General features: G+C 43.2%; 2 protein-coding genes across 3 annotated transcripts in view; one reads left to right on the top strand and one right to left on the bottom strand.

Moving 5' to 3' along the window:
• Positions 1-14,561, bottom strand: part of cfap77 (cilia and flagella associated protein 77) — a 77,005-nt gene that overhangs the window by 17,434 nt on the left and 45,010 nt on the right. For both annotated transcript variants that reach the window (XM_035786380.2, XM_035786381.2), the window contains exons 3-4: positions 8,135-8,234; positions 4,963-5,206 (exon numbers count right to left, since the gene is read on the bottom strand). In XM_035786380.2, the coding sequence (XP_035642273.1) occupies positions 4,963-5,206; positions 8,135-8,234 (344 nt within the window). The remainder of the gene's footprint in view (positions 1-4,962; positions 5,207-8,134; positions 8,235-14,561) is intronic.
• The window catches only part of LOC127907379 (uncharacterized), a 149,714-nt gene that overhangs the window by 102,445 nt on the left and 32,708 nt on the right, over positions 1-14,561 (top strand). The window lies entirely within an intron of this gene.

The following is a 14,561-nucleotide window of genomic DNA, read 5'->3' as shown; positions in this document are numbered from 1 at the left end:
GTGTTCTCTGTCTCTGTACAACCCTGTGTGGATGAACCAGTGAGAGCTGGTCAAACTTTTAGCTTTTTGCCATTCTCAGTGCAGGCCCTGAAATCCTTAGATCAGAGAAAGCCTGCAGGTCCTGATCTTTTGGATCCCTGCTTTTTAAATCTGGCAGCTGATTTCATAGCTGAACCACTTACATATCTGTTCAATCTAACCCTGGAATGTAATGAAATTCCAAAGATCTGGAAATCAGCATTTGTCCTACCACTTTTAAAAGGGGGGAGATCCAACTCTTTTAAATAATTATAGGCAATCTCAAAGCTGTCACCCCTGGTGAAAATACTTGACACCCTTGTGAGTGAACAGCTAAAAGAGTTTATTTACTAATTATATTTTATTAATGTACCAATCAGGCTTTAGGAAGAAGCATAGCACAATTACAGCAGCCATGAAGGTTTTAAATGATATCACTGAAGCCCTTGACAAAAAACAGCACTGTGTCTCACTTTTTATTGATCTCGCTAAGGCTTTTGATACAGTTGATCATGCTATACTAAGGCAGAGATTGTCGAGTGTAGGTCTTTCAGAGCATGCAGTTGCATGGTTTGCTAACTATCTGCCTGATAGAGTGCACTCAATTTGATGGGCTTATGTCTGTTAAATTGTGGTCCTCTCTTATTCACTATTTAAATAAATGATTTAGACACAAAATGTGCAACTTCATTTTTATGCTGATGATAGTTATTTACTGTTGTGCCTTGTCTCTTACAAAAGCTTTCCAGAACTTGCAAACTGCTTTTTATAATGTTCAACATCAATTGAAGCTTATCCTCAATACTGACAAAACTAAACTAATGGTGTTTTCTAAAGCAAGAAATAGACCTCTGAACCTTTCACCTATTACTACATTACTCATATAAATATCTTGGAATTTTAATTGATGATGGCCTCTCTTAAATTGCATATTCAACAACTTAGAAAAAAAATTGAAGCTGAAATTGGGATTTTATTTTAGGAATAAGGCCTGTTTTTCTTTTGAAGCCAGAAGGAGGCTAGTATCAGCTACATTTATGCCTTAATTAGACTATGGGGATATTTTATATATGAATGCTTCCGCTCCGTGTTTGAGATCAATTGACACCCTTTACTATGGCACTTTGAGATTTATTTAAAACTGCAAAACCCTTACGCACCACTGCACTTTGTATACCAGGCCTTCTCTAGTCACTCGTAGGCTCAGTCACTGGTATACTTTTATTTACAAAGCCATTTTTATTGTTCAGAAATGTGGTGGGTACTCTCTTCGTTCGCTGGACCTTTTCCTGCTAACTGTTCCAAATGTCCAAACTGGATTTGGTAAAAGGGCTTTTATGTACTCTGCGCCATCGTCTTGGAACGCCTTACAAAATACTTTAAAAATGGAAGAACTGATGAATGATCTTGAGACTGATTCCCTGACCTGTCAATGTTTTTAATTTGCTGTTTTTTATTTTGCTATGGTTTTTACTAGATTACTTGTAGTTTTTCATGATGTTTGTCTGTAATTTTTGTAAGACTTGGTGCTGCCTATCTTGGCCAGGACGCTCTTGAAAAATATATTTTAAATCTCAATGAGCCCTTCCTGGTTAAATAAAGGTTAAAAATAAATCAAATGGAGCACTGGCTACATGGCTGGAAATGGTTCAACTCTGAGACTATCGATCCCTACAGGATAAGAGCAAATCTTAGATAATTTCTAGCTGCAGACTAGTTAGTATGTAACCTGGGATGCGGATACCAACAACTGCCGAAACACCTATTCTATGAGAACATTTCTGAATGGAACTCTGAAGTAGATATTCCAACCACAAAAGACTTTGATCTTCAGAGAAATAGAGAGAGCGAAAGAGATGCGGATGAACTGACTCTCCAGCAGACAGACTGATGAATCCAACAGAGATCATGACGACTCCTGGGCGTAAATAGACACTGCTCAAAAAAATAAAGGGAACACTTAAACAACACAATGTTACTCCAAGTCGATCACACTTCTGTGAAATCAATCTGTCCACTTAGGAAGCAACACATATTGACAAATTTCACATGCTGTTGTGCAAATGGAATAGACAACAGGTGGAAATTATAGGCAATTAGCAAGACAGCCCCAATAAAGGAGTGGTTCTGCAGGTGGTGACCACAGACGACTTTTCAGTTCCTTTGCTTCCTGGCTGATGTTTTGGTCACTTTTGAATGCTGGCGGTGCTTTCACTCTAGTGGTAGCATGAGACGGAGTCTACAACCCACACAAGTGGCTCAGGTACTGCAGCTCATCCAGGATGGACATCAATACGAGCTTTGGCAAGGTTTGCTCTGTGTGTCAGCGTAGTGTCCAGAGCATGGAGGCACTACCAGGAGACGGGCCAGTACATCAGGAGACGTGGAGGAGGCCGTAGGAGGGCAACAACCCAGCAGCAGGACCGCTACCTCTGCCTTTGTGCAAGGAGGAGCAGGAGGAGCACTGCCAGAGCCCTGCAAAATGGCCTCCAGCAGGCCACAAATGTGCATGTGTCTGCTCAAACGGTCAGGGTGGTGTGAGAGCCCAACGTCCACAGGTGGGGGTTGTGCTTACAGTCCAACACCGTGCAGGACGTTAGGCATTTTCCAGAGAACACCAAGATTGGCAAATTCGCCACTGGTGCCCTGTGCTCTTCACAGATGAAAGCAGTGAGCACATGTGACAGACGTGACAGAGTCTGGAGACGCCGTGGAGAACGTTCTGCTGCCTGCAACATCCTCCAGCATGACCGGTTTGGCGGTGGGTCAGTCATGGTGTGGGGTGGCATTTCTTTGGGGGGCGGGGGCCACACAGCCCTCCATGTGCTCGCCAGAGGTAGCCTGACTGACATTAGGTACCGAGATGAGATCCTCAGACCCCCTGTGAGACCATATGCTGGTGCAAGTTCTTCCTGGGTTCCTCCTAATGCAAGACAATGTGGATGGAGTGTGTCAGCAGTTCTTGCAAGAGGAAGGCATTGGCACTGGGCGGGCCACTGGAATGGGCGGCATTGGAACGGCACACGGCACACGGCACTGGCCCGCCCATTCCCCAGACCTGAATCCAATTGAGCACATTTTTTTATTTTTAATTTTACCTTTTATTTAACCAGTTGAGAACAAATTCTTATTTTCAATGACAGCATAGGAACAGTGGGTTTAACTGCCTTGTTCAGGGTCAGAACGACAGCTCAGGGGTTTGAACTTGCAACCTTCCGGTTACTAGACCAACGCTCTAACCACTAGGCTACCCTGCCGCCCCACATCTGGGACATCATGTCTCACTCCATCCACCAACGCCACGTTGCACCACAGACTGTCCAGGAGTTGGCGGATGCTTTAGTCCAGGTCTGGGAGGAGATCCCTCCATCAGCCACCTCATCAGGAGCATGCCCATGCGTTGTAGGGAGGTCATACAGGCACGTGGAGGCCACACACACTACTGAGCCTCATTTTGACTTGTTTTAAGGATATTACATCAAAGTTGGATCAGCCTGTAGTGTGGTTTTCCACATTAATTTTGAGTGTGACTCCAAATCCAGACCTCCATGGGTTGATTTAATTTGATTTCCATTGATCATTTTTGTGTGATTTTGTTGTCAGCACATTCAACTATGTAAAGAAAAGTATTTAATAAGAATATTTCATTCATTCAGATCTAGGATGTGTTATTTTAGTGTTCCTGTTATTTTTTCGAGCAGTGTATATTGATTGCAATTATTCCAGAATGAGTGAGCGTTCATGTGCAAAGGATTAGCATTTCAATTAATATAGTTGTCAACTGTGTGTAGTGATCCCTTTTGTCCTTCCCGCTCTCGCTCATTCCACACCCACTTCCCTTTGTCCACCAAGCCATCATATGGGCTTAGCCCACTAGGGAATCTTCCCTATCATTTGTTTGTAACAGATCTGCTGTTTGTTTGTTTGTGTATTTCTGTGATTAGTTGGTTAGTAAATAATTGATTAAGACAATGATTCATAGCAAAGGCTGGGTTCATGCAGATAACCAACAATTTACTAACGTTTGGAATGAGACTGACGTGAGGTAAGGGATAATTCATTAATAAGAAGACAAATTTACCAGATATTTAAATATCTGAAGAGTTATATTAAGAAAATTATAACTTTGTAATCTGAAGATTTTCCTTGGTGCCCCGACTTCCTAATTAATTACAGTTACATGATTAGTTTAATCACGTAATAATAATTACAGAAAATTGATTTGATAAAATAACAGTCTTCACTTTTAATGATGCCAAAGACACAACATTGCAGTTGAAAACTACTGGATTAGCCATTTATCAATTACTCGTATCTATGTGTGTTCGGATTTTTCCTTATGAACACACAGAGCAGATCCTCATCTAGGGAATTAAGCTAAATAAATGCTGGCACCTATTCATGTTGCTCTGGTTGTGATTTCATTATTTCAATGGGATCTCTTGCTTGAGATCTATTAATAACATATCCACTGCTGCTGTGAATTCAAACATTTGTTCCCTTGAGAGGAGACAGACACGTATAAAGCTTTGGTGGAGAGATATCTGTACGCTACAGAGCACAGCGTGCACATTCTATACAAGTTGTGCCGTTGTGCATAATAGCTACAAATTGATTTGTTAGCTAAGTGGAGGCGTCGGCTGGCTATCCAGCTCACATTAAGGAGTGCAATGGCAAATTCACCTTTTGTCAAAATGAAAACAGTGTAGAGAAGATTTACTGCTATATCTCAATGAAAATGGATAGAACATGTTAGCAAATTGGCCATCCACAGTATTGTAGCCCTAGTTTCCTTCCATTCATGTTGTGATGCCCTGTTCCAGTATGAGAGAAGTTGAGTCTGAAATTACATGATTGCTATTACCTATCTAGTGCACTAGATAGGGAATCGGGTGTCATTTTTAACACAACCCCACATCAGATCAAATAAAGTGGGACACTCACTGTGTCGAGATGCCAAAGGTAGTGTCAGGGGGGATGCGAGGGGGCACAGGGACACGGAAGCCCCTTCTGGCAAGGGAGGCTTGTCTCCTGTCGTGGGTGGCGCGGTACTGATAATGCTCCTTGGCAGTCACCAGGCCAGACTTCACCCCCTCGCGGTTCAGAGCCACAAAGTCCTTCCCAGGCCTCCTGGAGTGGCCTCTACTGCCACTGGTGGGTAGGGAGTGTGTGTGCCAGCTGGACAAGGCTGGGAGAGTAGGGCATAACACAACGGCAGAGAGTGAGTTCAGGGCCTGTATTCACAGTGTCTCCTCTAACACGCAATTACTATTTATTTTTATCTAATATATTGTTATTATTTGTATTTATTTGTTTACTTCTGTTTTTCTTTCTGTATATAATCAAGTTGACAAAACCAAATAAGAAAGATTCACCCCCAATATTTTCCCCATATATACTTCAACAGTTACTTCCCCCCTGAAGACAAATGTCAAATTTGTTATTAAAAGATCTTAATGCAGCCATTTTTTTTATCTCAATATCAAATAGTTTCTGGGTAACAATTACGTATCTTACGGTGATTCTTAATTAAAATGGTAAAAAATACACAAGTTGATTTCTCATGCAAGAATTTTGCTAGGACTGTGTGGGAGTGGTCTGAGTTGTGAGGGTAAAAAGGAAAATTATTGGCAGAGACGTTTAGAGTTCTGGTCTATTAACCAATTTATACTACAAAGTCCATCCCACTAAAACAGGCTGAAATGTCAGGCAGGCTTTTCGAACAGCACTTACACTAAAAGGGCATTATGATAATAAATGATAAAACCTCATAGTTTGGAAATACACAGTACAGTGCATTCAGAAAGTATTCAGACCCCTTGACTTTTTCCACATTTTGTTACGTTGGCCTTATTCTAAAAAAATATATAATCATTTCATCTCATTAATCTACACACGATACCCCATAATGACAAAGCAAAAACAGGTTTTTAGAAATGTTAGCAAATTTATTAAAAATAAAAACTGATATGACATTTAGAATAAGGCCGTAACTTAACACACACACCCTTATCAACTCATCCAAGACAAATTCCCTACGGATGTCTTTGAAATGGAAATCAAATTGAACTATTTTACAGGTACAAAGCATGCCCAGCTAGCACATAACGTTCTGAGAACCATATATTTATTGGAGCTTGGTGAGAGTGTAGTGATCCTATGGTTATTTTGCGTAAAACCTTCCCACAAATTTCTGGGAATAGTGCAGGATAGTTGCTCGGCTTTGGAACATTCTCAGCAGATTCAAGGAACTTCACAAAAAAATGTTTTGCTTCTTATTTCATAACTTTAACAAAGTTTCCTAAAAGTTCAAACATGGTTACATTTACATTTTGTTAATGTTCTCCAACTGTTTTGACATTGGGAATGTTCTCAAATAGTTTAGAGAGCATTAAGAAACAACATTCTTCTTTGGGAATTTCAGTACTTCAGCATAACGTTTCTTACAGGTTTCGTCATGGTTATATTTAAAGTCATGTTCTCAAATTGTTTTGCGAACGTTAAGACAAAACTCTCTATCCTCTATCTTGTTAAGTGTGTTCAGGGATGTTGGCCATACATACAATTGGCCACACCTGATCTTAATGAGTGCTTGTTTCTTTTGAAATGGGCTGTTTGAATATACTAAAATTAACAGCTTTGTGTGCGTAAAATAAACATGACATGCTAGCAGGAGCTGGTATGTATGGATACTGGTGTCACAGGGGACTAATTCCATGGATAGAGAACAGATCATCATAGGTTCTCACTGATGCTGTGTCACAATAAAAAAATACATGTTTGCATGATTAATGCCTAAGGAAATCAATTTTCATGTGTCCTATCTGTGCATGGAGTTCCAAAAAGTTGACCCAAAATAAGCAAGCAGTGAAATTAAAAGACTTATTTAAAACCTCACAGTAAAACTTTCTCAGAACCTCCCTGCAACTTAAAAATAAACACTCCCAGAACAGGTGATATTTTCACTTATTTTCTCAGAACGTTGGCTTCGATCCCACAACCAATGGAAATCCAAAAACATATGTTCACACAACTTTAAAGGAACCAAATGTGCCAGCTGGGCAGTGTCTACACAGCTACAACTATGCAAAGATAGATCAATCGCTCACGTACAGTAGATAATGTATTTCCTGAAATATTTATAGCTGTGTAAAGAGTTGGAACAAGGCTGTTCTTTGTGAAGCAGCTCATTGCAACACCAATTTTCATCAGAGGGGTTTTGATTAGTTGCGAGACGGTGACATCTCCATATGGCGCTTGACTCCCTCTCTCAGTCATCTGTCTCGGTGACAATATGGAGGTGTGTTCCCCAGGTGTCGTTACCACCGTCGCTGACAGTGAGCCTTTGTTATCCTTGTCACAATTATTGAAATTCACACTTTTTTTATGCCATTTTTAAAAGAGCGCTCTCTGTCTAGTGGGTAGTGACAGATCTAAGGGGGTATTTGAGAGAGTTGAGTGTTTAAACACTTAGAGCGGCTCACGATTGACAGTCGAGACGTTTCCACTGGGTGTGAGTGGCGAGGGCCTGGAGGGGGGTTCAAGGGTTGGTTTGGTGGGGGTTCAGGAGAGAGTTTGACATTCCCCGGCGTCTGTCCTCTGACGGAAGAGCATCATTATCATTCTCCAGCTAGAGAAGGACGAGGAGGAGGACATGCACAGTTTAGCTGGTGAAAAGAGTAAGAGTGACAGGGAGGGCCGGCTGCCTGAGGGGACGCTTTCTCATCCAAACACACTGTGACATCAGGGCTGACGGTACTCGGGACACGTGGGTTGTATCCCAAATGGCACCCTATTCCCTAAGTAATGAAATAGTTGGCCATATGACACTGCTATGGCCGTCACAATCCAGCCCTCTCCAGTGCAGCCAGCGTGTGTGTGCCTGAATAATATCCAAGATTGTTTTTACCATGTGCTGTGGAGTTTTTTAAATTTTTTATTGAGGGCTGTGGAGGGGTTCCACACACCTATCAATACTAAGGCTGGGGTTAAAGAAAATAATGGACCACAAGGGATGCAAAGGAGGATTCATAGTAATAGAAATTATTTTGTCACCCCCAATGTGTAGATTAACACCCAATTGAATGATGCAGGATGGCCACTGCACACCCCCTACCTTCTGAGACTCCTCCGTCCTGGATGGTCGCAACAGTTCCGTACACAAAATCAGGTCCAAGACATGTCAACCCTTTAGACTTGGTCTTCCCAAGCGCTGGCTGTAGGTAACAGACAGAAAAACAGGACAGTATTCACCTTCAAGCTAGAATCATTGGTTGCTACATTCATTTTTGGATTGATAAATTAATGGTATATATCAATGAATTATTGAAGAATATAACTTATAAATGTCTCATGAGTTTGTACATCTGCTGTACCCCATCAGAAACCAAAGTATAAGCTGGTTTTACTCCAGTTTGTAAACAATGTAAAAGAAAACCAACACGGTATAGCCTCAAAACATAGAATTAGGAATTAAAATAGGATCTCTATGGTTAAAGCTCTATTTCTATACCTTGGATGGTTAGTCCATCCATAGCTCTGTCTATTAATGTGAGAGTGGTGACATTTCCACACATTTTGCTATAAGGCTGAGAGAAAATGTTGCTCTTTTAAAGCTAATTCCCTACAATCCAACACATATTTCCATGGGTCCGAGAGAAAAATGTGCAGTTTGATAGTTAATCATTTTACATTTACATTTTAGTCATTTAGCAGACGTTCTTATCCAGATCAACTTACAGTTAGAGCATCCATCTTAAGATAGCTAGGTGGGACAACCACATATCACAGGCATAGAAGGTACATTGTTCCTCAAAGTAGCTACAGTATCAATAGAGTCAGAGCTGGGGGGGGGGCTGGTTCCAGCTAGGGGGAGCTGGTTCCACCATTGGGGTGCCAGGATAGAGAAGAGCTTGCACTGGGCTGAGCAGGAGTTGCCCTCCCGTAGGGGTGGGAAGGCCAAGAGACCAGAGGTAGCAGAATGGAGTGCTCCGGTTGGGGCTTAGGGTTTGAGCATAGACTGAAGGTAGGGAGGGGCAGTTCCTCTTGCTACTCCATAGACATGGTGTTGTAGTGGATGTAAGCTTCCACTGGAAGCCAGTGGAGTGTGCGGAGGAGCGAGGTGACATGAGAGAACTTGGGAAGGTGGAAAACCAGGCGGGCTGCAGCGTTCTGGATAAGTTTCAGGTGTTTGATGGCACAAGCGGGAAGCCCAGCCAACAGCGAGTTGCAGTAGTCCAGATGGGAAAGGACAAGTGCCTGGATTAGGACCTGCGCCGCTTCCTGTGTGAGGAAGGGTCGTACTCTACGGATATTGTAGAGCGTGAAACTGCAGGAGCGAGTCACTGGTCTTATGTTTGCAGAGAACAGGGTGTTGTCCAGGGTCACGCCAAGGTTCTTTGCACTCTGGGAGGGCGACACTATGGAGAAGTCAACGGTGATTGAACGGGCAGGCCTTCCCCAGGAGGAAGTGCAGCTCTGTCTTGTCAAGGTTAAGCTTGAGGTGGTGGGCCGACATACAAGTTGAGATATCTGCCGGGGATGCAGAGATGCGTGTCACCACCTGGGTGTCAGAAGGGGAAGGAGAAAAGTAGTTGAGTGTCATTCGCATAGCAATGATAGGAGAGACCATGTGAGGATATGACGAAGCCAAATGACTTATAGAGAGAAGAAGAGAAGGCCTAGAACCGAGTCCTGGGGGACACCAGTAGTGAGAGTACGTGGTGCACACACAGAACCTCTCCATGTCACCTGGTAGGAGTGGTCTGCCAGGTAGGATGCAATCCAAGAGTGTGCAGAGCCTGTGACACCTTGCCCTGAGAGGGTGGAGAGGAGAATTTGATGATTCACGGTGTTGAAGGCAGCAGATAGATCTAGGAGGATGAGAACAGAGGAGAAAGAGTCAGCTTTGGCAGTGCGGAGAGCCTTTGTGACTATTCTACACATTTTGCCATGATGCTGAAAGAACATTTAGCAGTTTCTCAGCTAATTTTACTGGAATTCAAAATGTTTTTGCCATGGCTTATGACGTATTCATTTGCTATCTTGGGGGGGGGGACCAGGCTACAACAGTATCAGCCTGCTTCGGAATCCACAATTTCTTCCTCACCAGTCCTATTTTTGAAGAGCTCCTAGATGCAGAAGATTCCCTAAGCTGTCAGAAACAAACATGGAAAGCTTGAGGACCTTGATGTTTCTAACCTCACTGTTGAAACCATTCACATTTTTTTGAATTTCAAAAAAAATCTATGCCAAAGTCGCAAGAAGAACAGCACTTGGGAGCACATTTGAAAATTGTAACTCACGGACAAGAACGTCAAATATGTCAGACTTGTGTGGAAGTGATCAATTGTCAGCTACTTTATCAGTAAGTCTTTAGAGACGTTAATAGGTGGAAAGACACTACCTGTATAAATTACTGTTAATTATCCCAGGTACTTAAAAGGCACTAATTTCCATAAAATATTCCAAACAAGATCAAAATTATTTTTGGAAAGACATTGATTGTCATATGGTACAAACATTTAACCAACCCTTTTAAATGGAGAGTTTTGTTTCAAAAGAGCGAGCGTTTTAGTAGCGGCAGTAAGACACAATGGTGGTCGAGTGATTCTTTGTCCCTTACTGGCTTCTGTAGCCTACACAGAGAGGTGAAATGTTCAGAACGGTGCAGGTGGAAATGAAATGCATGAACCTGACTCGATCCCCGTATTCTATTACATGGTAGACAAATCGGGTTTGTTCTACATAATGCATTTCTATAGCGTGCTCTGTAGCGTTGGACCCCCCTGTTAACTGGCGTTGGACCCCCCCTGTCCCAAATGGCACCCTATTCCCTCTATAAAATAGTGCACCAAATAGGGAATAGGGGGGCCAGTTACTACACAGCCCAGGATTGAAGGGTGACTAAGAGAAACGGGGCTGAATGAAGCAGCTCCTCTTCTCCAGTACTGAGGTGCGGCTTTATACCACCTGTCTGCCATCTCTACACTGTAGCTCTGAGAGAATCTCCAAGGGGGTGGAAGTTAGGGGTGCGGGGAACGAGCAATAGGTGATGTCGTACTGCGCTTTGGTCGTCTTGTTTCAAAGTTCTCCATTCAAGTTCTTGCTTTTAAGTTAAGTTCTCATCATCTCTCCACAAAGACGGGAAGAGAAAATCCAAACCCCAGCTAGGGTGATGAGAGAAGGGTGCGAGGGATTGCTACTCCACATTACCTGAACACATTGAAGTGTATGACATGTACCTATGATCTGCAGGCTCTTCACTGAGTGACAGAAACAGAGGTTCTGAGCACGCGTCAGTCACACAGATGAACACATACGAAAGCTTCCCCCCCTCGTGCTGTCTTGTGTGATTTGTAGGCAGATAAAACCATCCTTTGGTTATAGCGAATACCTTGTTTCAGCAACGGAAACACACAGATACAATATGGCATCGCTCGCTTGAAGCCTGGCTTTCAGCTATGACATGACTCAAAACACAAGTCTCATTTAGAATACAATGGAAACACTTTTACCGGATAGTTAATCACAGCATAACCATTGTGAAAATTACCTCATGTTTAAAGCCTGCCTGAGCATCTATGTATGAAATGTGGATTACACCACCATGGTTCGTCCCAAATGGCACCCTATTTATTGATTTTAAATATTTGTTTTATTTAACCTTTATTTAACTAGGCAAGTCAGTTATTTACAAAGATGGCCTAGGAACAGTGGGTTAACTGCCTTGTTCAGGTTGCAGAGCCATGTCAGCTCGGGGATTTTATTTAGCAACCCCTTTCGGTTACTGGCTCAATGCTCTAACCACTAGGCTACCTGCCGCCCCAAACCCTATTTAAACCCCTATACCCTATTTAAACCCCTATATTTAATACATTACTTTTGACTAGGGTCCATAGGGCTTTGGTCAAAAGTAGTGCACAATATAGGGAATAGGGTGCCATTAGGGAAGCACATCATATCGCCAAGGAAATAACCAGATGTGACAAGTGTTTGCAAGCTTTATGAGTGAATGACAACCTGAAAACCTTCAAACAACAAAGTCAGTGAAGATCTCATTTAGGGCTGTTATGGTGACCATATTACCGCCACACTGGCAGTCACAAGTCAAATAGCACAGTAATTTGACTTCTCCAAGCTCTGATGCTGCTGATTAGTAGCTTACCAAACGTGCTAACTGCCTGGTACTCAGCACTCTATTGTCTCTCTTACCACTCAGACATCAATACAAATGTAATAGAAAATCGAATCAAACAATGCAATGCAATTGTGTGAGAAAACAGAGTGATGACCTCTATGAAAAAGAGGAGGATCCCATCAGCTTACTATAGGCTAGGCCTACTATATTTATTTCTAAACCTTCCTAATATTAAGCACATTGCCTCTCTTTACAACAAGATGGCATGCAAAGTTCTGGGACACTGTGAAGTCCATGGAGAACAAGAGCACCTCCTCCCAGCTGCCCACTGCACTGAGGCTAGGAAACACGGTCTCCACCGATAAATCCATGATTATCGAAAACTTCAATAAGCACTTCTCAACGGCTGGCCATGCCTTCCGCCTGGCTACTCCAACCTCGGCCAACAGCTCCGCCCCCCCGTAGTTCCTCACCCAAGCCTCTCCAGGTTCTCCTTTACCCAAATCCAGATAGCAGATGTTCTGAAAGAGCTGCAAAACCTGGACCCGTACAAATCAGCTGGGCTTGACAATCTGGACCCGCTATTTCTGAAACTATCTGCCGCCATTGTCGCAACCCCTATTACCAGCCTGTTCAACCTCTCTTTCATATCGTCTGAGATCCCCAAGGATTGGAAAGCTGCCGCAGTCATCCCCCTCTTCAAAGGGGGAGACACCCTGGACCCAAACTGCTATAGACCTATATCCATCCTGCCCTGCCTATCTAAGGTCTTCGAAAGCCAAGTCAACAAACAGGTAATGACCATCTCGAATCCCACCGTACCTTCTCCGCTGTGCAATCTGGCTTCCGAGCCGGTCACGGGTGCACCTCAGCCACACTCAAGGTACTAAATGATATCATAACCGCCATCGATAAAAGACAGTACTGTGCAGCCGTCTTCATCGACCTCGCCAAGGCTTTCGACTCTGTCAATCACCATATTCTTATCGGCAGACTCAACAGCCTCGGTTTTTCGGATGACTGCCTTGCCTGGTTCACCAATTACTTTGCAGACAGAGTTCAGTGTGTCAAATCGGAGGGCATGCTGTCCGGTCCTCTGGCAGTCTCTATGGGGGTGCCACAGGGTTCAATTCTCGGGCCGACTCTTTTCTCTGTATATATCAATGATGTTGCTCTTGCTGCGGGCGATTCCCTGATCCACCTCTACGCAGACGACACCATTCTATATAATTTCGGCCCGTCATTGGACACTGTGCTATCAAACCTCCAAACGAGCTTCAATGCCATACAGCACTCCTTCCGTGGCCTCCAACTGCTCTTAAACGCGAGTAAAACCAAATGCATGCTTTTCAACCGATCGCTGCCTGCACCCGCATGCCTGACTAGCATCACCACCCTGGATGGTTCCGACCTTGAATATGTGGACATCTATAAGTACCTAGGTGTCTGGCTAGACTGCAAACTCTCCTTCCAGACTCACATCAAACATCTCCAATCAAAAATCAAATCAAGAGTCGGCTTTCTATTCCGCAACAAAGCCTCCTTCACTCACGCTGCCAAGCTTACCCTAGTAAAACTGACTATCCTACCGATCCTCGACTTCGGCGATGTCATCTACAAAATGGCTTCCAACACTCTACTCAGCAAACTGGATGCAGTCTATCACAGTGCCATCCGTTTTGTCACTAAAGCACCTTATACCACCCACCACTGCGACTTGTATGCTCTAGTCGGCTGGCCCTCACTACATATTCGTCGCCAGACCCACTGGCTCCAGGTCATCTACAAGTCCATGCTAGGTAAAGCTCCGCCTTATCTCAGTTCACTGGTCACGATGGCAACACCCATCCGTAGCACGCGCTCCAGCAGGTGTATCTCACTGATCATCCCTAAAGCCAACACCTCATTTGGCCGCCTTTCGTTCCAGTACTCTGCTGCCTGTGACTGGAACGAATTGCAAAAATCGCTGAAGTTGGAGACTTTTATCTCCTCACCAACTTCAAACATCAGCTATCCGAGCAGCTAACCGATCGCTGCAGCTGTACATAGTCTATAGGTAAATAGCTCACCCATTTTCACCTACCTCATTCCCATACTGTTTTTATACTGTTTTTATTTATTTACTTTTCTGCTCTTTTGCACACCAATATCTCTACCTGTACATGACCATCTGATCATTTATCACTCCAGTGTTAATCTGCAAAATTGTATTATTCGCCTACCTCCTCATGCCTTTTGCACACATTGTATATAGACTGCCCATTTTTTCTACTGTGTTATTGACTTGCTAATTGTTTACTCCATGTGTAACTCTGTGTTGTCTGTTCACACTGCTATGCCTTATCTTGGCCAGGTCGCAGTTGCAAATGAGAACTTGTTCTCAACTAGCCTACCTGGTTAAATA

This window comes from Oncorhynchus keta, chromosome 14 (assembly GCF_023373465.1).
Source record: "Oncorhynchus keta strain PuntledgeMale-10-30-2019 chromosome 14, Oket_V2, whole genome shotgun sequence".
Classification (NCBI taxonomy): Eukaryota; Metazoa; Chordata; class Actinopteri; order Salmoniformes; family Salmonidae; genus Oncorhynchus; species Oncorhynchus keta.
The sequence above is the reverse complement of the archived record's forward strand: the minus strand, read 5'-3'. Positions and strand labels throughout refer to the sequence as shown.